This window comes from Trachypithecus francoisi, unplaced genomic scaffold (genome assembly GCF_009764315.1).
Source record: "Trachypithecus francoisi isolate TF-2019V2 unplaced genomic scaffold, Tfra_2.0 Lachesis_group9, whole genome shotgun sequence".
Lineage (NCBI taxonomy): Eukaryota > Metazoa > Chordata > Mammalia > Primates > Cercopithecidae > Trachypithecus > Trachypithecus francoisi.
The window spans coordinates 28,822,251-28,846,671 of NW_022681474.1; the positions used below are offsets into that span (position 1 = coordinate 28,822,251).

Genomic DNA, 24,421 nt, shown 5'->3' on the forward strand with positions numbered 1-24,421 from the left:
ACATGCCACACCTGGCCTTTTTTTACAATATTCGTATCTATCTCTAGGCCTCATTCAGATCTTGCCACTTGTGAACTGTTATAACAAAAGGGAAAACGTACTTTTCTGTTCCAGCATGCAGTCCAGGATCTCACGTTGCATTTAGTGGTCATGACTCTGTAGTCCATTGTCATCTACAACAGTATTTCTTTGCCTCTCATTTACCTTGGTATTTGGAAGAGTGCAGGCCAGTTATGTTGTTGAGCCTCTCAGTGGGGCTTCTCTGATATTTCTCAAGATTCGATCCAGGTTATGAATGTTTGTCAAGAATACCACAAGAGCGGTGCCGTCCTCAGCTCCTCACACCAGGAGGCACGTGCTGTCTCTCTGTCCTGCTACCGGTGCTGTGTGCCTGGATCACTTGATTAGGATACTGTGGGGCTGGGTGCCGTGGCTCATGCCTGTAATCCCAGCACTTTGGGAGGCTGAGGTGGGCAGATCACCTGAGGTTAAGAGTTCAAGACCAGCCTGGCCAACATGGTGAAACCCTGTCTCTACTAAAAATATAAAAAATTAGCTGGGCATGGTGGCGGGCACCTGTAATCCCAGCACTTTGGGAGGCCGAGGCGGATGGATTACCTGAGGTCAAGAGTTCGAGACAAGCCTGGCCAACGTGAGTGAAACCCCTTCTCTACTAAAAATACAAAAATTAGCCGGGCATGGTGGCACATGCCTGTAGTCCCAGCTACTCAGGAGGGTGATGGCAGGAGAATTGCTTGAACCCGGGAGGCGGAGGTTGCAGTGAGCTGAGATTGCACCATTGCACTCCGGCCTGGTCAACAAGAGTGAAACTCCATCTCAAAAAAAGAAAAAAAAAAAGATACTATCTGCCAGGTTTCTTCAATCTAAAATTTCTATTTTAACCTATTTTGGGTGAAGTATTTTCAGATTATGTAAAGATTATTCTGATGGTTGTCAAATGGCTGTTTTTCTGTTTTCATCATTTCTTCTATATCACTCTTTACAAGACAGTTGGTATTCTATTATTATTATTATTATTATTATTTCATTCTCAAAAGAGGTGGAGAGATGGTATTCCATTGTGAGGAAGCTCTAAATTGTATGGGCTCTCTTGGATTCTGATTTTATTCTGTATTTTTTTTTTTTTTTTTTTTGAGATAGGGTGTCACTCTGTTGCCCATGCTGGAATGCAGTGGCACAATCTCGGTTCACTGCAACCTCCACCTCCCGGGCTCAGATGATCCTCCACCTCAGCCTCCCGAGTAGCTGGGATTACATGCGCCCGCCACCATACCCAGCTGACTTTTTGTATTTTTAGTAGAGACGGGGTTTTGCCATGTTGCCCAGGCTGGTCTCAAACTCCTGGCCTCAAGCGATCGCCACCTTGGCCTCCCAAAGTGCTGGGATTACAGGCATGAGTCACTACGCCTGGCCATCTTATTTTATTCTGTAGATTATAACACTGTCATTATTTATTTTAATAATTATCCAACGTATGGCCCATGGGGGAGGCCCTTTAATCTGGTTCTGTGTCCTCCTATGGTTTTTTCAGCACCCCATGTCTGGCAGGAGATACTCAGCCCTGTTATTCACTGTTCTCCAAGGAACCCACATTCCTTTTGGTGGAAAATGGTGTTAAGAAACCAGAATTTGAGTACTGGGTGTCATCGTTTCTAGACCCAGCCAATGGACAGAGCTAGGAAATACATGTATGTATTATATGTAATGTAGGTAGATACAGGTATATCTTTCTGTACCCATCTGTACTTATTCAAAACCATGAGGTATCAAACAGTTCTAAATCCATCTAACACCACAGGATTTGTGGTTTATTACAGGATTCCATCTTTCCATATTTGTAACTCACTTCCCAAACAGTGAGAGACCTGGCTCCTATTCTCCACGGTGTATTTATTTGCACAATCCAAGAATATACCATAGGAGTTTCCAAATTCATGACTCATCTCTCTGTGAAAAGCAAACCCAGTAGCTAGACTTCAGTATTTGTTTATCATTCCTTTTGTCTTGGGCCTGAGGATAATAGAATCAAAGTACTGTTCAAAGTTACCTTTCTGTATGGATCGGTGTGGTTATGTTATTATTTGGAATATATAAACCCATTTATGCTGGTGTTCCATTATTGGAACGCTAAGCTTGTGGAGTTATTTCTATCCTACTGCTCAATGTCATTACCAAAGTCTGATTTTTCACACAAAAAAATTTGCAACCTCCAGCATAAATGGGTTAATAGTTGGGTTCATTTTTATTCCATTTTAGGGATTCCCTTTCATTCTTGCTGATTTCGTGTTTTGGTTTTGAGTGTTTTGTTATTGTTGCTGTTGCTTTGAATGTTTGAAACAATGTGGCTGGGCACAGTGGCTCATGCCTGTAATCCTAGCACTTTGGGAGGCCAAGGCAGACCGATCGCTTGAGCCCAGGAGTTTGAGACCAGCCTGGGCAACATGGTGAAACCTCTCTCTACAGGAATACAAAAATTAGCTGGGCGTGGGTAGTGCACACCTGTAGTCCCAGCTACCTGGGAGGCTGAGGTGGGAGGATCACCTGAGCCCTGGGAGGTTGAGGCTGCAGTGAGCCATGATCACACCACTGCACTCTAGCCTGGCAACAGAGTGAGACCCTGTCTAAAAAAAAAAAAAAAGAAAAATTAGCTCCAAAAGTCAGAACTGTGCCATACAGTAACTCTCCCTTTTGCCCTGTTCTCTTCCCCTGCCCGCTTGAAGGTAAGCAGTCTTGTTCGTTTTTGGTTCCTCCTTCCTGGGTTTCATTTTGCACAAACAAGCAGACACAACTATGCTCAATCTTCCCTTCTTTCTTACAGCAAGAGGTAGTACCCTAGACTACTCTGCTTTACTTTGCATTTCTTAACAGTTTATTAGGAAAATGATTCCACGTTGGTTTGTAGGATCTTCCTCATTTTTAAAACCACTGTATCAGGGCTAGGCATGATGACTCACGCTTGTAATCCCAGCACTTTGGGAGGCTGAGGTGGCCAAATCATGAGGTCAGGAGTTCAAGAGCAGCCTGGCCAACATGGTGAAACCCCTTCTCTACTAAAAATACAAAAATTAGCTGGGCGTGGTGGCACGCACCTGTAATCCCAGCACTTCGGGAGGCCAAAGCAGGCAGATCACTTGAGGCCAGAGTTCAAGACCAGCCCGGCCAACATGGTGAAACCCCGTCTCTACTAAAAGTACAAAAATTGGCCAGGTGTGGTGGTATATGCCTGTAATCCCAACTTCTTGGGAGGCTGAGGCACAAGAATAGCTTGAACCCGGGAGGTGGAGGTTGCAGTGAGCCGAGATCACATCACTGTACTCCAGCGTGGGCAACAGAGTGAGACTCACATCTCAAAAAAATTAATAATAATAAATAATTAATTTTAAAAAATGTTTAAAGCCTCTGTATCAGATCCCATTGTGTGAACATAGCATGGTTTCTTCAACCAATCTTCTATGCATGGGCATTTAGGTTTCCAGTTTTGCAATTACAAACACAACTGCAAGGGCTGGCCTTGCATAAAGCTATTTTTGTGTTGTGAGAGGAGTGCCTGCAGGGTGAATTTAGGGGTAATTGCACATATGGTTTTGTTAGGCACCACCACATTTCCCTCTGTTGGGTCTGTATCAGATGTGTTTCCACCAGCAGCTTTTCAGAACCTCTTTTCCCACAGCCTTACTAAGTGAATGTGCCATTACACTTTTGAGTTTTTGCTAGTCCAGTAGAAGAGAATGTATTGCAGTGGAGTTTTCATTTACATCTCTCCTTTCTGAGTGAGTGGAACATTTTTCAGATGCTTAAGGGCCATTTATTTATTTATATATTTATCGGAGTCTCACTCTGTCACCCAGGCTGGAGGGCAGTGGCATGATCTCGGCTCACTGCAACCTCCACCTCCCAGGTTCAAGCAATTCTCCTGCCTCAGCCTCCCAAGTTGCTGGGATTACAGGCGTGAGCCACTGCACCCAGCCCTTCCCAGTCTCGTTGAGACGAGGCTTGTAAGGATGTGATGCAAGGTGTGAACGTTCCCCAGAAAGAAGTGCATGTGCACAACACAGCCTGGCTGCAGCATCTGCTTCAAACAGAACAGTCAGTCGAGCTCCACTTTCTTGGACTTAATCATTCTTCATGCTCCACCCATTTCCGGAAAGATGTGAGGCATCTCTCTGATGCTGAGCGCAAGGCTGTGCACCTCTTTGCCTTCTTGTATGTTGTGCCATGTTGTGTCTAATTTGTGGCAGTTGTTTTCTGTTTTCCTGCCACAGATCCAGACAGTCCTGACCTGGGATAGGGAAGCAGGACTCTCTGGCATGGTCTTTATGCTATCCCAGGGAAATCGGGGATAGTTGAAATCTGAGCAGTAATGTCCCTTCGCCATATGTCAGGCAGAAGCTGCCCACTAAATAACCTCTATGTCAGCATGTGTGGGCATAGAGGGGACAGTGCAGACAGACTGCAGCTTTGTGCTTACTTGGACACATTCCTTGACCTCTTGGAGGTTCCATTTTATTGCCCAGCATAGAAGCAGCACAGCAAAGTGATGAAGAAAACAGTACCTAGAGCCAGACCATCTGGGATGAAATTCAGGTTCCAGCGTGTCAGAGCCATGTAATGCCTGGGACCGTCTGTGCCTCAGTTTCTCGAACCTCATAAGTGACTTAAAAGGTGAGAATTCTCAGAACAGTGCCTGGCACGTAGTGGATGCTCAGGAATTGTTAGCTTTTATCATCACCAACCACATAATCCATATTTGTGGGATATTGTGAGGTTTAGCTCAAATCATACAAAGTACTCATCATATGTGCTCCACACATTTTACTCCATTAAAATGTTCACGAACAGATGTTTAGGCCGGGCGCGGTGGCTCACGCCTGTAATCCCAGCACTTTGGGAGGCTGAGTCAGGCAGATCACCTGAGGTCAGGAGTTTGAGACCAGCCTGGCCAACTTAGTGAAACCCCGTCTCTACTAAAAATACAAAAATTATCTGGGCGTCGTGGCTCACGGAGGCTGAGGCAGGAGAATCGCTTGAACCTGGGAGGTGGAGACTACAGTGAGCCCAGATCGTGCCACTGCAGTCCAGCCTGAGTGACAGAGACTCCGTCTCCAAAAAAAAGAAATAGATATTTAGAAAATCTTTCACTTTCCAGGAAGAAAGTGTATATTCTCTATGGCTTTGTGTCGAGGAAACAGCATTAATCTCACTACAGGAGACTGCTTCACTCTCAGTGATTTCTATCTAGGAATATCTTGGTTCCCAGTATCATTCTGGCCTGAGTTTAGCACATCCCAGGCTGCCCAGATCTTGCCATGCCCTCCTTTGAGCCAAGCTGATCTTCGCTTCTCTCAGAAGTTTCTGAATTGTCCCCCATGTGGTCTCCCAGACTCTTTAGTTGAAAAAAGGAGCCCTCCCTGACTGCCCAGAGGTCAGTGCCTGCTCACGGGAAGGGGTTTGCTGTTGAAAGCAGTTATGAGCTTACTCTTCACTCAAGTCCGTGGCCACCTGACCCTTTATGGTGGCATGCAATTTTACCATGTACTTATGGCCAAGCCCTACATAGTCAACAGACCTCATTAAGTTGTCAAAAAGCGTTCTCAGGCTGAGGACATTATGCGACCTGGCTTTAGTTGGCCGAGGTGCATGGACACTGCCAAGGCTCCTATTTCTGGTTCCAGAGGATGAGGAGGAGGACAATTATTCGTAATAATGGCAAACAGCAGGGTGCGGTGGCTCACACCTGGTGGTAATCCCAACGCTTTGGGAGGTGGAGGTGGGAGGATCAAGAGCCCAGGTGTTTGAGGCCAGCCTAGACAACATGGTGAGACTCCATCTCTACGAAAAAATTAAAAATTAGCTGGGTGTGGTTGCACATGCCTGTAGTCCCAGCTACTCAGGAGACTGAGGCAGAAGGAACCCTTGAGCATGGGAGTTCAAGGTTACAGTGAGCTGTGATTGCACCACTGCACCCCAGCTTGGGCAACAGAGTGACATCCTATTTCTAAAAAGAGATAATAATAGCAAACACACATTGAGTTCTAACCAGGCGCCAGGCACTATACTGAGGGTTTAAATGCAGCATCATGTCTGTTTCTCACAGCAACGCTACAAGGTAGGTGCTTGTGATTTCCACATTGTACAGATGAGGAAGCTGAAGCCGAGAGAGGTTCAGTAACATGCCAACGTCACGTGGTACTTGTAAAGGGCACAAATGCAGCCCCACAGTCTCACAGCAGAGCCTGCAGCGCTGCACCACACTGATGCCTGAGCAAAGTTCACCCCCTGACCGGAGAGCCACAGAGGCAGGACCGAAGGTCGGGGACAGGGTTTCCTAGCTTCTGTGAGCCTTTCAGAAAGGCAGCTAACTGTGCAGCGCTCCAGCTGGCTTTCTCATGGAAATTCAGCAGACACATCTCTCTGGTAGAACACAGATCGTCTCTCCCCTCCCCCTTGTTGCTTTTACCCAGGCTTTGTTTTCTGAAAATGTGGCTGGGCCTGCTTAACATGCTTAGCAGGGCACTGGGAAATGCACTTCAGTGGCCGGTGCCAGCTAGCTTTTTGGAGTTTTAAAAAGACTTTCAGAAGTCTTATTTCTCCCCCACTGAGAGGAGGGAAAAGGGTTTTTATACAGTAACTTCTTTTGAGAGAAATGTGGAAACAGTGGGACCAGTGAAGTTCCTTCTGATAATAAAAAAGCGATATCTGTGTCTGAAGCAGGAGGCTTGAGACGATTTTTATGGACAAAGCAAGAAATAACTGCATTCAGAAACAGGTGAAATTCCCAAAGATGATGAAAAGGACTACAGATGGGGAAATTGTGTGTGATTACATTAGTATCTCTTCCTGAAATGAGGGACACATTGATGGAGATTATTAAAGCCAACAGTAATTGGGCTAGCTTGCCGAGTGCTAGAAGTCAGTAATTCACAGATGATGGTCTGTTTCTTGTGCATGTCAGGAAGGTTTACTTAGCATGTTACCAGCAGAATTAGTCCAGCTGTAGCTCCGTTTTTCCTAAGCAGTGGGAAAGGCTGCTTATTCTGTCTGAAAGCAGGGGCTGGAGAAGGGGAATTTTCTTAGAATTTAACAACACAATCTGAGGCTGAAACTCTGTGATTGGAAATGCGGTTTTGTACATGCTTGGTGTCCCTGTGATGTCAGCATCTCCTGACTGGGTATAATTTAGCCTCGCTACCTCCTGTTTTAAGGAATTCCTTCAGTCAGGGGTCAGCTGCTTTGCTGCTGCCTGGAAGCAGCTTATCTCAGAATGCTCTTTCTGTTTCAGGTCTCTGTTCTAGGATGTCCCGACCCAGTGGTGCATGAGATCGCCTATCAGTACGGAAAAAATGTAGGAATAGCTTTTCAGGTTGGTATGCTTTTTATTTGTAAGAAGGGTGGCATAGTGATACAGTCAGCATTCTCCCCTAGTGTGGAATTGTCAAAATAGTAGGAACGATGGCAGCGATGTTAGCGTGGCGGTGCTCCTTACATCCCATTTTTCCTTTTGCCAGCTAATAGATGATGTGTTGGACTTCACCTCGTGTTCTGACCAGATGGGCAAACCAACATCAGCTGATCTGAAGCTCGGGTTAGCCACTGGTCCTGTCCTGTTTGCCTGTCAGCAGGTAAGTGTTACGAACTCCCTTTGACACACCACTGATAGCCCCACAGAACTGATGTCCCGCGACACACCTGATGGGAAGGTTGCATAACGGAATAGATGGGAAGGCATTCAGGTAAGAGATCACAGGTCTGCATTTGATCCTGGCTCTGAGTGAGATGTTAGGGCTGGTCATTCCACCTTGCTCAGCCTGTTTCCTTATCTGTAAAATTGAGAAGATCAGCTTTCTCCCAGGGGGGTTGTGAGGATTAGCTAAGATCCTATTTAAGATCTTTGTGTCTTGTGGTGTGCCAGAGGCATTTGAGGTAGCATCGTGATTATTTCCATATATTTTGGCCACTGGCAAAGTGAACGGTTTCCAAGTCTTGATTATAGGACTGGACTCTGGTGGTCCTCAGAGCCCCTTAAAAGGCACAGGAAGCATCAGGGGCCTCCAAGCATAAGAAATTCTCCAGTTTTAGAAGTTTAATGAGACTCCGCTGCTCTGAGAGAGGCCTTAGAACTTCGGCCATTGCCTCAAAATGTCAAGAAGTCAGTGGAGTGCAGTAGACCCACATAGTTCCTTCTTTCTCCGGATCGAGGGACTGAGAAGTGAGGAAGTCAGTACAGCTGCCCTCGTGTCCCCATTAATGTGAATGAAAGGCTTAGGAAGCTTCAAAGATGTTCCCTCGACTGACAAAGCAGACATCCTCACAGCCTCCTCTAGACCCTGGCCACGTGGCTTGTGGCTGTACTGAATATTACTTGAAATAAGTGAGTCATTAGTTGGCGTTGGAACAGCTTGTTAATAGATTTTCATCTTAGTAGTATTTAATTTGGTATGTAGCAAAGCAATAAGATGTTCATCACCGTGCCATGAAATTCAGCATTAGCTCTTTGGTCTAATATTATAGTAACTTTTGGTCTTTCAGAGATTTTGCCTCATTCTGTCTTCACGTTTACAAAGGTCAATCATGTCCTCCATAGAATTCAGTGATTCCACTATGATACAGAAACCATGGCCCTTGCTTTTGGTGGGTTTCTGATTGGAGAGAGGAAAGGTTTCTTTCACCCACTATGTAGCACAGCCATTGGCAGCATGATTCTTCCCAGGGGAGGCTGATGTTCTGGGTGGCTGGGCCAGGCTACTTTGGCAACTTGCTAGGGCTATGAATGGAGATGTCAGGGCACTTTGTAGGAACATCTGGCTCATTATTACAAGGCTTCCATCCTCTCAGACTTTGGAGGCTGAGGTAAGAAGTGAAAGATATACTATAAATAGGTCCTCTCTCCCAACGAGACTTACTTGCCAGCTCAAAATCCAGGAGCATAATACATGTGCCCAGTTTTGACAAAAATTTCTAGAAACCCCCTTTTGTACATTGAGGCATGAGTGAGGAACGTTTGAGCCGTGTAGATGTTATGCCGGGGATTAGAAAAATGAGGCACTGGCTACCACCTATACAACTGCGAACATTACTTCTCAGATACTTGTTAGTAAACATGAGTGAAGGACAGTGAGATGGACGAGTGTGCTGAAATCCACCTAGCTTGGTAAAGATTCCTTTACCTAGGCTCTAAGATTATCAGGATAAAAGGAAAAGGCCTCTCCCTGGAGAAGTCTCTGAAAACGTTTTGGTTGCTGTATTTGTAAAAATCTTCAAATTGTTAAATACTTGTTATGAACCCCAGAATACTAAGTTATCGGTTGAGTCCTTCTTAAACCTTAAGTTACACACTGAATATATTTCGAAAGAAACTAACTTACTTTCCCCTCCACACACAAAGGAGTAATGGCTAACTCTGCCTTCATATATAGTGGGGGACAGGGGAAATGGACCTCTTCTACATAGTATCTGTCAGTAATCTATACGAGACTGAAAAATCCTGGTTAAGGCTGGGCGCGGTGGCTCATGCCTGTAATTCCAGCACTTTGGGAGGCCAAGGCAGGTGGATCACGAGGTCAGGAGTTCAACACCAGCCTGACCAATATAATGAAACCCCATCTCTACTAAAAATACAAAAGTTAGCCGGGCGTGGTGGTGCATGCCTGTAATCCCAGCTACTCGGCAGGCCGAGGAAGGAGAATCGTTTGAACCTGGGAGGCAGAGGTTGCAGTGAGCCGAGATCGCACCACTGCACTCCAGCCTGGGCGACAGAGTGAGACTCCATCTCAAAAAAAAAAAAGAGAGAAAGAAAGAAAAATGCTGGTTAAAAAACACAAGCAAAAGGAAGAAGAAAGATTACTATACCCCGAGCCATGGTTTTATGTGTGCTTTACTGGGAAATCCCAGTCATGAGGCACCTACTCACACTCACCAGACAGCAGTGTTCTCATCTGCCCATAAGGCAGTGAGTTTAAAAGGCACATTGCAGCCTCAGAAAAGGGAACACAGAATGGAGTCCAAGCAGGAAGTGACTCTGGACAGGACTCATTTCAAAAGTAGACTGATGTTTGTCTTGTGGCACATGGGCCAGAAGTTAGCCAAATATGTATTTATAAGTTGCCTTCTAATAAAACAGCAAGGTTAGGCTCTTTTGTGGAATACACTGTCAAACAAGAGATTCTTAGCAAGAAATGTGTCAAAAGATTTTTGGGACTAAAATTCATTCTGGGTAAAAGTTCCAAAAATAACATAAGAATGTGCAGTATCTCTACTTAATGAAAATGTGTTTTTAGTTTACAAAGGATTCTTTCATACATTATCTCTCATCTCACAACTCTTCTTTGTGGTAGATATTATGGTGTCTATTCTACAAGTAAGAAACTGATGCTCAAACCTCGCCAAAATTAAACATCTGGTAAATGGCACAGCAGGGAACTGCACAAGTGTAAAACCAGTATTCATTTTATTACATCATACACAGTGTTATTGCCACTGGTAATGCTGAGAAGTTAGTAGCTATGATACCAAACAGGCCTTCCGACAGAACAGGTAACTAACCCACCCAGGCACTGATGATACTCAAAGAATCATCTCTGTGTGATGTCTTTGTTATTGTGAACAACATGCCTACTTAGTGGAGTAGTTCTAAGACGTCTGTAATCCTTTCCCTTTGGTAGGTGAGTTTTGTTTGCTGATGAGATGCTCTTCGAGCTTTTCCATTTGTGAACACTGGGTCAGGGCAAGCATTCTTGGGAAACCACCTTTTCCTTTTTAACTTGGTGTAGTGGGTTGTCTTGGAGTTTGCTCCACCCAGCACTTGACAGAAACCCCCTCTCTTTGGAATTCCTTTATTTTTAACATCTCTCTTAGGGGGTTTCCTGGTAACAGTTTGTTCAGAGGATTTAAGAAGAGTTTTGGGGATTTCTGGAGAAGTCCCACGGATGACAGCATCCTCCCATGTATGTATGTGTACATATTCTCTTTAAGAACAAAAACCTCAAGTTAATTGGATTTTGAAAGCTTCAGGAACAAAATGGAAGTGCTTTACTTGATCTGGTGAAACTTCATTACTTTTCAAATGTCTTTTTTAACCAAAACAAATCTTTCCTTTCTTCTGCTTCTCTTCCTTATTAGCTAAGTCACTAGACCCAAATGTCAACTGTAGCCATGTTTCCAAATGCCATCACCAGCCCCTGCACCAGCTGCACAGGCCTTATGCTATCCTGGTGACTAGTTAGTGCCTTGGAGGGACCCATGTTTTGCTTGGTAAACTCATCTACTGATCGCCCTGGCGGTTTGGTGTACGGATGGGTTTCACAGTGCTACAACCTGGTTTACCCACAGGTGCTTTTCCTGCTCTTAAAAACACCACCTGAGCAAACAGAAGTTTTATTTGTCAGTAAATCTGCAGGCAACTGTCTTTCTGCTGTGTTTCTCTTTTCTTTTCCACATACACATGAAGGGGACTGGGGAGTGCCCGGGGAAGAGTTTGATGTTTTGCATATTATAATTGCACACATGACATGTTTGGAAGGAAGGATGTAGTCACTCAATGCAAATATTTTTTTCAAATTTTGCTTTCTCCGTGCTTTTCATAGTAAAAGCATCAGTGAAAACACCCAATCAGCACATCTTACTACACTTGCTGTTACTGTAGAAAAAGCTTATACATCATAAACACGGTCATGTCACCAGATGCCTACAAGAGGATCACATTAGTGTTAACGATAAAACCTTCTAGATATCCAGTATTGGTATGTGGTATTAAAAAACGAAAACAGGCTGTGTGTAGTGGCTCACACCCATAATCCCAGCACTCTGGGAGGCCCAGGCATGAGGATCACGTGAGCCCAGGAGTTTGACACCAGCCCAGGCAACAAGGCAAGACCCCATCTCTATAAAAAATTTAAAAATTGGCCAGGCGCAGTGGCTCATGCCTGTAATCCCAGTACTTTGGGAGGCCGAGGTGGGCGGATCACAAGGTCAGGAGATCGAGACCATCCTGGCTAACATGGTGAAACCCCGTCTCTCTTAAAAATACAAAAAATTAGCCGGGTGTGGTGGCATGCGCCCCGTAGTCCCACCTACTTGGGAGGCTGAGGCAGAAGAATCGTTTGAACCCGGGAGGCAGAGGTTGCAGTGAGCCAAGATCGTGCCACTGCACTCCAGCCTGGGAGACAGAGTGAGACTCCATCTCAAAAAAAAAAAAAAAAATTAGCCAGGTACATGCCTGTAGTCCCAGCTACTTGGGAGGCTGAGACAGGAGGATCACTTGAACCTAGAGTAGTTTCAGGCTGCAGTGAGCTATGATTGCACCACTGCACTCCAGCCTGGGCAACAGAACAAGTCTCAAAACAAAACTAAAACCTACTTGATTTGGCTTTTTTTTACCACAGAAGTTGATTTGGGCTTTCCTGATTTCTTTCTAGTAGCTTGTTTTCTTCTTAAAACACCAGTAACTAAAGGAAATTACTGGTTTTCATAAGAACTAACCAGTTGCTGGCTCTATAAATTCTGTAAACACATTAGCAGTCTCTACACGTTTAGAGCTTTGTTCTGACACATATTTTGGTGTGAAAGAAACATTCTTTCTTCATCTGTGATCACTCGGCTGAGGCTTTTCTATGTATGCCCCATTTTTTCTTCTAGGATTACTAATGCCATGGTCATGGTTACAGACAACAACTTATTTCATCTTCAGGTTCACTGCCAGGGAAAAACTGGCAACTGCTATAAGCACTGACGTGGCCAAAACCAAACACATCTTACCTCTTCCGTGGAGCCACAGACTGTTAGAGCTCAAGGGCTTCCAGTCATGAAGAGGAGAAGCCTAAGACCCCAGGGACTAAGGAAGTCACTCAGCTGTGGCAGTTGGTAGCCAAACCAAGACTAGAGCTCGGATCTAGGAAGTGAAGTGATTTGGTGTCCTGGCTTTTGTATTCTGTTAATGGTGACAGTTATAAATAGTTGCTAAGTATTGTAGAATATCGATTTTACCTTCAATTGAATTTTTACTTTTTTTTCCCTCTTCTTGCTATCAGGTTAATTCGGGTCCTTTTTATGAACTACTCTAGTAACCTGTTTGTTCTGTCTACCTCTGACTCTTTTAGTTCCATGGTTCTCAACCTTGGCTGCACATTAAAAATACCAGAGTAGATGGGAGGGGGTTGAAAATCCTGGTGCCCAGACTAAACACCAAGCCAATATAATCAAAATCTCTGGGAACAGGATCTAGGCAACTGTATTTAAACCTCCGCAGGCAAGGCGCAGTGGTTCACACCTGTAATCCCAGCACTTTGGGAGGCCGAGGTGGACAGATCACCTGAGGTCAGGAGTTCGAGTCCAGCCTGGCCAATATGGCAAAACCCTGTCTCTGCTAAAAATACAAAATTAGCCGGGTGTGGTGGTGCACACCTGTAGTCCCCACTACTCGGGAGGCTGAGGCAGAGAATCGCTTGAACCAGGGAGACGGATGTTGCAGTGAGCCGAGATCGTGCCATTGCACTCCAGCCTGGGTGACACAGCGAAACTCCATCTCAGAAGAAAAAAAAAAACAAAAACCTCCCCAGCTGATCCCAGTAATGCAGTGTCATGCACCACTGCTCAGATCCACTCTACACACTGCTTGAGGCAGAGCTCTGCACGTAATGCTCTCTGCTCAGAAACCTCAGTAGCTTTCAGTTGGTAATCAATTTAGTACTTAGAGTAGAATGCCTAATTCCCATCCTCATCCTAGGCCAGTGACTCGCAAAATGTTGGCAGAGACCAGAGATACTGGTGTCACCTAGGAATCTGTTAGAAATGGATGCCAAGGCTCCACCCCTACTCAATCAGAAACTAGGGGAGAGGCCCCACAAGCAGTACAGGCGATCCTGATACGATTTCAAGTTTACCAACTATGTTGTTTTTTATTTTTTTATTTGAGATGGAGTTTCACTCTTGTTGCCCAAGCTGGAGTACAGTGGCGCAATCTCGGCTCACTGCAACCTCCGCCTCCAGGGTTCAAGCAATTCTCTTGCCTCAGCCTCCTGAGTCGCTGGGATTACAGGCGTGCACCACCACGCCTGGCTAATTTTTTTATATTTTTAGTAGAAACAGAGTTTCACCATGTTAGCCAGGCTGGTCTCAAACTCCTGACCGCAGGTGATCCGCCCACCTCGGCCTCCCAAAGTGCTGAGATTACAGGCGTGAGCCACCACGCCCAGCCAGAACCATGTTGTTGAGATGTACTTTATTCCTCCTGCCTCTCTTACTCAATGTTGGACTAGGATAAAACATCAGAATAAACAAGGACTAATGTCTCTCCTCCTGTCACCACCACAGTGCCTAGGCATAGACAGTGGATGTCTCTTAGCTCAGCTTTTGTTGCCACAGTTTATTGCTCCCCCACATCGTCTAGACATTTAATTACATTTTTGTTGTTTCTTGTTATTTCCTATTGTTACAAACTAGTGTTAGAACACTTGTTTCCCCCAAGAGAAATAAACAGATTTTCTCTCTTTTTTCTTAGTTCCCAGAAATGAATGCTATGATCATGCGAAGGTTCAGTTTGCCGGGAGATGTAGACAGAGCTCGACAGTATGTGTTACAGGTAAGACTATTTTTAAAAGAAAGGCAGCAGCAGGAACGTGGCAAAGTCCTTTAATCCAAAAATGGAACAGTAAACATTAAATTACAGATACAAGACTGTTTGGTCAACTCTTGATGTGACAAAAACTGAGAAGGGAAAACTCATTTTTCAGATTTTTTGTTTTCATTTCTCTTCTAGACTACTTAGGAAATTATTTTAACTGGTCTTAGGTAAGGCACAGATATTAATGTCTTGTAAAAGGTACCTAAGTGATTCTGGTGAACTGTTAGTGTTGAAGCCCAGTGGTGTGGAACCAGCCTTCCCTGTGTCCATCAACAGAATCACTAGGCCCCCAGTCACCCAGCCTCGGCTCCGGCCTCATCCATGTCCCCATCCATGACCCCAAGCGGGCTGCAGCTGCACTGCTGCAATGGGCTACTCATAATTGGGCTTTCCTAGTCTGTCCTACCTGTTATAAAAGTGTGACTGAAGAAATTATCACTGAAAACAATTAAACCAACATAGGCAAACTATACATTTATACAAACGTTTTTCTTTTAAAGGGAGAACCATTTAACCCTGTTCAGGGGCTAGTGGCTTGTTTTAAATATATTGCCACATATCTTCAGAAGCTTTCTGTGGAAGCCAGATCTCTTTGCATGACTTGAGTTTTGGTGACTGACTCTCTTGAGAATGAGCCATTTCCAAGTTCACCGTCATTTGCAGCCAACAGATCTCCTGGATGAGTCGGAGTGAGCAAAAACATTGTTACAAAGCAAGTGTGGCGTGAGATCCGTTCTTAGTGTAGTACCTGAAAGACTTCCAAGTAATTACTGTTCTGATTCTTAAAACATTTAAAAAGCAACCCCCAACCCCTAAAAGGTTATTTTTCTCTTTTAACTGACTATGCTGTTAAGCCTCATCATTCACTATGGGTTACTGCCTTTTTTGGAGAATGGTTTAAAAGTACTATTAAAAACTATGGGAGGGAGCTGGAGCTGATAAAAGTCAGTATCCCTGGGCGAGGTTCTGGCTTCCGAAATAATGGTGGTATTGAAAGCTGGAGTGGGAGGTGGAACTGAAAAGAAGGAAATTAATAGTAGCACCTATGGAAAACAGCAAAGTTGCAGCAATCCTAGCCAGAAACACATTTAGAGAAAACAAAAATCCACAGGAATATTCTCTGAACAAATTCTCCAAAATTCTAGCTCCCTTTTCACTCACATAGCTTCTGGTCCTATTCCCTCATTAAATGTGAACAGACAACTCAGGGTTACAAATGAGTTGACTAAAGTTTGCTGAACAAAAGAGTGGGACCAAAATAACGGGGTGGGGGGGACTCAGGAAAAACATAAATAGGAGGATCCAAAAATATACCACATTCACAAAACAAGACAGGATCAGACTTTTTAAATGAGTAAGAGCAAGTTCTAAGAAACAGGATCAGACTTTTTAAATGAGTAAGAGCAAGTTCTAAGAAACTGGAAATGACTGAAGAGCAAACTCCAAAGAAGGGCTGCAATGTGAAATTGAGGAAATCCTCCCAAGTGTAAAGCAGGAAGGGGGAAATAGTGAAAAAGAACAGCTGCGAGCACTGGTGCCGTCATGTAACAAGTGTTTCAGGAAGAAAATAAAAAAGTCACTCACGCAGGAAAAAGGTGTCCAAACTGGCTCAATGAATAGCAAAAATACTGGATGCTAGAAGTAGTGGAGGAAGGTCTTGCAAATAATGATTAAACATTTTAAACCTAGGATCCATTAAATCTGAAGGCAAAAGAAAGTCACCACACATCAGGACTAAAACATTGACTTCCCATAAACACTTTTTCATTTTATTTTTCTGAGACGGAGTCTCGCTCTGTCGCCAGGCTGGAGAGCAGTGGTGCATCTCGGCTCACTGCAACCTCCGCCTCCCGGGTTCAAGTGATTCTTCTGCCTCAGCCTCCCAAGTAGCTGAGAATACAGGCGCCCGCCACCACGCCTGGCTGATTTTTGTATTTTTAGTAGAGATGGGAGTTTCACCATGTTGGCCATTGTGGTCTCGATCTCGTGACTTTGTGATCCGCCCAGCTCGGCCTCCCAAAGTGCTGGGATCACAGGCGTGAGCACCACACCTGGCCTGTGTGAACACTTTCTGGGTAGGTTATTTGCAGATGTACTTCAGCAAAATGTGTGGAAAACACTGAGAGAAGGCAGGCTTCTGTACAAAAAGGAACAGCAAACTAAAATGTGTCATGTTTTGAGCAATTGGTATAGAAAATCAGATTTCTTTCAACCACAGTGTTAGGAATATTCTATTTCTAAATGTCAGAGGGGTCTGGGCGCACTGGCTTACGCCTGTAATCCCAGCACTTTGGGAGGCTGAGGCGGGTGGATCACTTGAATTCAGGAGTTTGAGACCAGCCTGGCCAACATGGTGAAACCACGTCTCTACTAAAAATACAAACATTAGCCAGGCGTGGTGGCACACACCTGTAATCCTAGCTACTCAGGAGGCTGAGGCACGAGAATCCCTTGAGCCTGGGAGGCAGAGGTTGCAGTGAGCCAAGATCACGCCACTGCACTCCAGCCTGGGCAACAGAGCAAGATTCTGTCTCAAAATAATTAATAAATAAATAAATAAATAAATAATGTCAGAGGGATCATGAGCCATGGAGAAGGAAATAGAATTACAGTATATGACTTGATTCTGCAGTAAATATTTTTACATCATAGAAATGATACTTTATTAGTATTTGGCTTTTAGAAAGAACCAATATTTTAAAACATGGTTACAGAATAGAATGTAAATATCCATAGTCTAACAGTTTAACTATACTTAAAGGACAGGACAGGAGCTCATACAAGATAAAATCAGAAGTTGATGCTACCTAACAGAAGCAATCAACAAAACAACTAAAGATAGCAGTGTCATGATCAGGAGGCACAATATGGGAGGGCTAAATCCTCATCTTAATAAAAAGGTAACAGATAATAACTAAAAGTGGCAATCAAGAAATAGAAACTAGGCTGGGCAACGGTGGCTCACACCTGTAATCCCAGCACTTTGGGAGGCCAAGGTGGGCAGATCACTTGAGGCCAGGAGTTTGAGACCAGCCTGGGCAACAAGAGCAAAACTCTGTCTCAAAGAAAAAAAAAAAAATACAAAAAAAAAAATTAGCTGGGTGTGGTAGCTCATGCCTGTAATTCCAGCACTTTGGGAGGCCGAGGTGGGTGGATCACCTGAGGTCAAGAGTTCGAGACCAGCCTGACCAACATGGAGAAACCCCGTCTCTACTAAAAATACAAAAAAAAAAAAAAAAAACTAGCCGGGAATGGTGGCACATGCCTGTAATCCCAGCTACTAGGAAGGCTGAGGCAGGAGAATTGCTTGAACTTGGGAGGCAGAGGTTGCAGTGAGCTGAGATCGTGCCATTGCACTCCAGCCTGGGCAACAAGAGCAAAACTCCGTCTCAAAGAAAAAAAAAAAAAAAAATACAAAAATTAGCTGGGCATGGTGGCATGCACCTGTAGTCCCAGCTACTTGGGAGGCTGAGGCAGGACAATTGCTTGAACCCGGGAGGTAGAGGTTGCAGTGAGCTGAGATCACGCCATGTACTCCAGTCCGGGTGACAGAGTGAGACCCTGTCTCAAAAAAAAAACAGAAAAAGAAAAACTAATGGATAAAGTGAGTGCCTTTGGAAGAAAGGAACCTGATTTTCTTCATAAACCCTCTGTACTTTCATTTTGTTATGTCTTTATTCTTTAAGTTTTACTTGTGGTTTTTTTACATTTAAAAATTTTTTATAACAATACTTTGTATGTAGAACTTTTGAGAAAGTCTAATACTTAAGTAAAAGGGGAAAATGGATGACCACGTAATATTGATGAGCTACTTGCTTTGCATGCTAATAGAATAAAAATTTGCTTCAATATGAGAAAAAGGCCTAAAGGAAGTTAGCACTATGAGTCGGGAAAAGACCATTAGAGATGTAGTTTGACTGTTGAAACTGTAACCCTCAGCTCATCTGATCTCAAAACTGTGTGTTCATTTATTATAGCAGGAAGTTAAAACGCTGATTCAGTCAGTGACAGGCATCTGTTCTGTTTTGTTCTGTGTCTCGTAGAGTGATGGTGTGCAACAAACAACCTACCTCGCCCAGCAGTACTGCCATGAAGCAATAAGAGAGATCAGTAAACTTCGACCATCCCCAGAAAGAGATGCCCTCATTCAACTTTCAGAAATTGTACTCACAAGAGATAAATGACAACTCTTTCTGTTCTTTCTGGCAGCTATCTTACCAGACTGTGCCTAAAGAATTTTGTGGAATACACTTTGTTTGCTTCATGTGCAGATAACCAAAAATCATTTTAAAAGATATCAAACTTATTGATGGGCAATTTATTTTTTTTATTGCAAAAGTTTTTTCAGAAAACTTTTTAAATGTAATTAAACCATCTGAATCTGTCATTCTAGTCCTATAAATTATAATCGAGGTATCTTGATGGTTATATGTGGTATTGTTTACACTGTTAATATCCACATGTAAGGCCATTACACAAATAAATAATCAATGTTAAAATTCAAATGGTTTGTCTTGATTTACTGTAGGAGTAAAGATGAGAAAAATGTGAAGTCTGCATTGAAGTCCACATCAGTTATATTTTAACAGTATCCAAAGTTTCATATAGGAGAATGGTTTATTATAAAAGACTGTACATAAAATTTAGACAACAGGTTATATACAAATTAAGAGAACAATCCACTTGAAAAATGGAAAAGTAGAAGGTAGCTAGCTGATCACTAATGATACTTTGTTTAAAATTAACAAAGGCAAAATGCGTATGAAATAGTCACATTGATTTGGTAGCAATAATGGTCTTTAATTTTCAGAAATAACTGTTTTGCACTAGTCTTACCATTCACTGTGGTGTTATAAGTCTGTAACGTCCAGTACATAACTGTAATTTGAATTCCAAACAAATCGTCAATAACACAGAAACCCACACTTGAGTGCTCTACTTTAATACCCTAAGCAATACAGAATTATACACAAGAAGAGAAAACATCCCTCAACCCTCCCTTAAATTAAGAGGAGACACACAAAGTGCATGTGTTGCATTTTGATTATGTCAAAAGACAATACAAGTCTGTTCATTAGGTAAATCTCTGTTCACTGATTAATACATGACCCACCTTCTTTCCCAATTATTTTATTTTAAAATTCTAATGTTGCTAGTGCCAGGTAATGGATTAAATAGTGCCTATTCACAAATCAACTGTATCTACTTTTACAATATGTAAAAGGTACTTTTAACTTCCTTTCATTGAACCAGTGTACAACAGTCCACTGCAAAACTGAAGGACTGACATGGCAATCCTTACGAATTTTACTTACAGAATGAATGCACACAATTTGACACATTTTCTTAGCTTCAAAAGATTCTTTAAAAAAGGAATTCAGTAGATTGACTTGTAAATAACCATTGCAGATTTTGAATCTGCAAAAACCCGTCACATTGCTGTTAGGACAGATTAAGATAAGGCTAAAATTTTTTTCCAAGTTAACATATTGAGAAAATAGAACCATAATTCTGCAATAAATCATTATCTTTTATTTTATTTTTTAAAGCAAACCAGTGAAGGAAAGGACAAAAACCTTTGGTTCACTTATGTATTTATGAATGGAAAAAATTTATAATGCAAATTTTACTCATTAAAAAACTTAGGTACAAATTACAACATTACAGATAATTCTCTTTTTGCTTCTTTTGTTTCACATGGAGACCCTGGAGACTCAATTCATGTTAAGACACCCTAAGTATGAGTCCTCCAGGTAAATATTACACAAATGGGAAGCATCTTGGAATTTTTAAGTATATTTCAATACATAAATTTTTATGCATGCTTTAAACAAACAGTATTTTTTTTAAATGAAAGAATCTAACAAAAAAAAAGTCTGACCAGCACCAGCATTTAAATTTTCTGATTTTAATATTAGTCTGACATAGCGTTAGTAATCATGCTGCACTGAAACATGTAATGGTACAATCTGAATAATGATTCGTTAAATATTATACCCCACTTCCCCCAGAATATTTAGGCTGGTCATAAAGTTAAAAATGTGTAAGTAAGTACATAAGCATAATCAGTTATGGACAGCTTCTTGTATAAATTGCTATTTAGCAATACACAAACTGCCTCAAAGATTTATGCTTACAGGTAGACATTCAATTTACCAATAAAACAGCATGTTCTGAAAATATGGGCACATTTTAAAACATATTAAGACAGTTCTGTTAACCATAATTGTCCCACAGTATGACTGAGTAATAAGAATCTACTTTAAAAGCAAAAAAAACAAAAAAAAAATTAATCAGTATAGTGCATGATTGATTCAACATAGTTCCCAGGGAACAAACCAGTCACTCGATTGCAGACTCCTTCATACCAGCCATCATCATTCTTCTTTATAACATAAATGATTGCACCCTCCATAAATGACAGCTCATCATCCTTGTCTTTTGTATAATCATATATTGCAACAACTATGGAAAAAAACAGTTGAAATATCACATGAATGCACTATATCCAACATTTACTTGAATTTTAAGACAAAGCCAATTAAATATATAGCACAGCAAAACCATTTTTATGAAGATTTCTTAATTTTTGTATCTATCAATATAAGTAGGTCAGTGCCAACCATGTACTTACATCATTGGCTTAATCTTAGAGTCAAATAACAATCTGATTAGACTGAACAGGTCAATAGGTTCTGTCAATCACTTTAAGAAAGCTCTCTGAATTTCAGAATTTATTAGATGTTTCAATTCATTCAAATGCCAAGTGCCTATCATATACAAAGCACCGCTTTTCGAAATAATTATCAGGCAAAGCTGCATAGCCATTCAGTAAACCAGGTAACAACCCAAGCTATCTAATTGAAAATACACAGTCACTGGAAGGTAAATCACATCCTACTCATTCAAGGACACATGCTAATTTAAGGGACTGTTCCCAGATTTTTTAAAAAGAGTATTTACTTACTTCAAAGGATTTTAATTAATATTTAGAGAACCTGGCAATTCTGTGGTGTCTGTAATTCTTTTCAGTTCCAGATATAGGTTGAGTAACCCTTATCTGAAATGCCTGGGATCGGAACTGCTTTGGATTTGGGTTTTTTTCAGACTTTCGAATTTTACATATACGTAATGAGATATCTTGGAGATGGGATCCAAGTCTAAACACAAAACTCATTTTTGTTTCACATACACCTTACACACATAGCCTGAAGGTAATTTTGTTTTTCCCTTGGGAACACTGAATAAACTGTGTCATGTGCCTGCGTTTTGACTGACCCATCACATGAGGTCAGGTGTGGAATTTTCCACTTGTGGCATCATGTTGGAACTCACTGTGGATTTTGGAGCATTTTGAATTTGGGACTTTCAGATAGGGATGCTCAGCCTATATTCACTTCCTTTGCAAACTGCTGGGGAAAGCAATCTAAAGTGTATCATGGCCCATGGACAAATCCAAACCACTGCATTTTTTGTAAATAAAGTTTTATTGCAATATGGCCACATCTACTTACTCATGTACTGTCTATGTCCTCTTTTACGCTACAACAGCAGGACTGAGTAGTTGTGACAGAGACTGTATAGCCAGCAAAGTTTAAAATATTTACTATCTGGCTTATACCAAACAAAGTGTGCTCACCCCTAGTTCTTGGGAAGATACTTTTTAATCCTCCTCTACTATCAAGTATATTACCCGATATATCATTCCAAATTTGTCAACTTACATAAATATGATCCCATTTTCATAGTTAAATTTGCTTTACCAAGTAAGAAAATATGGGTAAAAACACAATTCAAGGCCACTCAAGTTTATGATCCTCATAAGTAACAACAGCTCTCTATTTGAAGGTATATGGGAATCTAAAGTAGAATATTTAAGACTTTCTTAACAATATGTAAATTATTTACCATTTAAAAATATAAGGCCAGGTGCGGTGGCTCACACCGGTAATCCCACCACTGGGAGGCTGAGACGGGCAGATCACTTGAGGTCAGGAGTTCAAGACCAGGCTGGCCAACATGGCAAAACCCCATCTCTACTAAAAATATAAAAGTTAGCTGGGCGTGGTGGCAGGCACCTGTAATCCCAGCTATTTAAGAGGCTGAGGCAGGAGAACTGCTTGAACCCGGGAGGCAGAATTTGCAGTGAGCCGAGATTGCACCACCGCACTCCACACTGGGAGACAGAACAAGACTCCATCTCAAAAAATAAAAAAATATAAAAGGAAAACAAATTTACTTTTGCCACATATCCAAAACTTGGGCAGGAAAGAATGCTACTGGTCTCAAAGCAACTTGCTTAAGGACTGTTAACCCAATAAAGTCAATAGAAGGAAATGTATCAAAGGCAACCAAAAGTGTTCAACTAAATCACAAGCATTTTTCAGAACTCTATAGAAATACAGATTTTATTTTATTTTCAATTGATTCCCATTTCTGCAAAAAGAAATACAGATTTTAAAATAGCACAGAACTGGATGAAAAAATAAAAACTCTAGAAACGATGTTTCTTCCCCACCTATATTTCTTAATAGATAATTACAGTGAATATTGGGTACTGTAGGTAAATTAGACTTTAGAGTGGTTCATAATTTCATGAAATATAATCCTGGTAATTTGTCTTCTCTTTTATAAAATCACCTAACTGACACCTTAATTGAGGCTTTTCTCATGATAGTACTAATATATTTTTAAAGACAGATGCTCCTCCACTTCCATATGATGGGGTTACGTCCCAATAAACCCACTGTTTAGTGGAAAATATTGTAAATTGAAAGTACATTTTCAACTTATAACTTATATTTTTTACTTATAACAGGTTTATCCAGACAAAGCTGTATCATAATTTGAGAAGCATACTGAATGCATATCATTTTTGTACCATCATAAAGTTGAAAAGATCCTAAAGTGAACCATTGTAAATCAGGGACTGTCTATATTTAGATATGAAAGGTCATCAACAGAGCTTGACAGAACTTTTAAAATCTTTACTAATTACATATAACTCCATTTTTGTGCCTTAGCTGTTTCATCTATAAAATGCCATCCAGCAAGTTAATCTTCAGCTGAACACATATGTAGTTTGAAAGCAAATCTAACACTGCAATTTTAATTTAAAATACAAAGAAAGAATCTCCCTGTACACTGGGAATAATACAAAGCTTAGGAAGTAAGGTTTAAGTAAATCATCTTGGTTGGTAAGGCAGTTTAAAAGGCTGAGAAACATTGGACTAGATGTTCTTTATAGTTCTAAATTTCTACAATTAGGTTATATTCCTTCACATCGATTCAATGATTGTACCTTACCTTTCTCAATATAATTCTTGGGGGCCCAAGCAGGATCCCCATCTGCATATGGATCATTATACTGAACTACTGCAGCTTCCTCATCTTCATAATCCACTGGAGGTGGTGGTGGGGGAGGTGGAGAGTCATCAAACATGGGAATGTCATCTGGTGGAGGTGGTGGCGGTGGGGTTGGACTATCAGCAACTAAAAAGATTCATATGATTGATTTGAATCACAAATAAGTCTAGATGGAAAGTTATAAGTTAACAGAATTTAAGAAAGCTCTAACTTAAGTACAGCATGCACTATAATAAAACATGCAATGATTAGAAATAAAAGCGTGGTGTGTTAAAGTTTATGCTACTCAAGAATCATTTAAAAATAACAAAATGAGCTAAAAATAAGTGTATCTGGAAGTATTACAAATTAATGAATGCAGGGTGTTAGGAGACAATGTCTCTTTTTATAAGGATTATAGGAGTAGTTTCCTTATTCCAA

The 24,421-nt window shown here is 41.7% G+C and overlaps 2 protein-coding genes across 18 annotated transcripts in view; one reads left to right on the plus strand and one right to left on the minus strand.

Moving 5' to 3' along the window:
- The window catches only part of PDSS1 (decaprenyl diphosphate synthase subunit 1), a 53,063-nt gene extending 32,145 nt beyond the window's left edge, over nt 1-20,918 (plus strand). The window contains exons 9-12 of one of the 3 annotated variants that reach the window (XM_033209147.1): nt 7,301-7,381; nt 7,527-7,640; nt 14,513-14,593; nt 18,679-20,918. In XM_033209147.1, the coding sequence (XP_033065038.1) occupies nt 7,301-7,381; nt 7,527-7,640; nt 14,513-14,593; nt 18,679-18,819 (417 nt within the window). In that variant the 3' untranslated portion in view covers nt 18,820-20,918. Of the gene's footprint in view, nt 1-7,300; nt 7,382-7,526; nt 7,641-14,512; nt 14,594-18,678 lie in introns of those variants that run through there. The other 2 variants (XM_033209150.1, XM_033209149.1) reach the window with 2 other exon arrangements.
- Nucleotides 19,234-24,421, minus strand: part of ABI1 (abl interactor 1) — a 118,423-nt gene continuing 113,235 nt past the window's right edge. For all 15 annotated transcript variants that reach the window (XM_033209146.1, XM_033209144.1, XM_033209140.1 and 12 more), the window contains 2 exons: nt 23,942-24,127; nt 19,234-21,100 (listed from right to left, as the gene is read on the minus strand). In XM_033209146.1, coding sequence (XP_033065037.1) covers nt 20,925-21,100; nt 23,942-24,127 — 362 coding nt within the window. In that variant the 3' untranslated portion in view covers nt 19,234-20,924. The remainder of the gene's footprint in view (nt 21,101-23,941; nt 24,128-24,421) is intronic.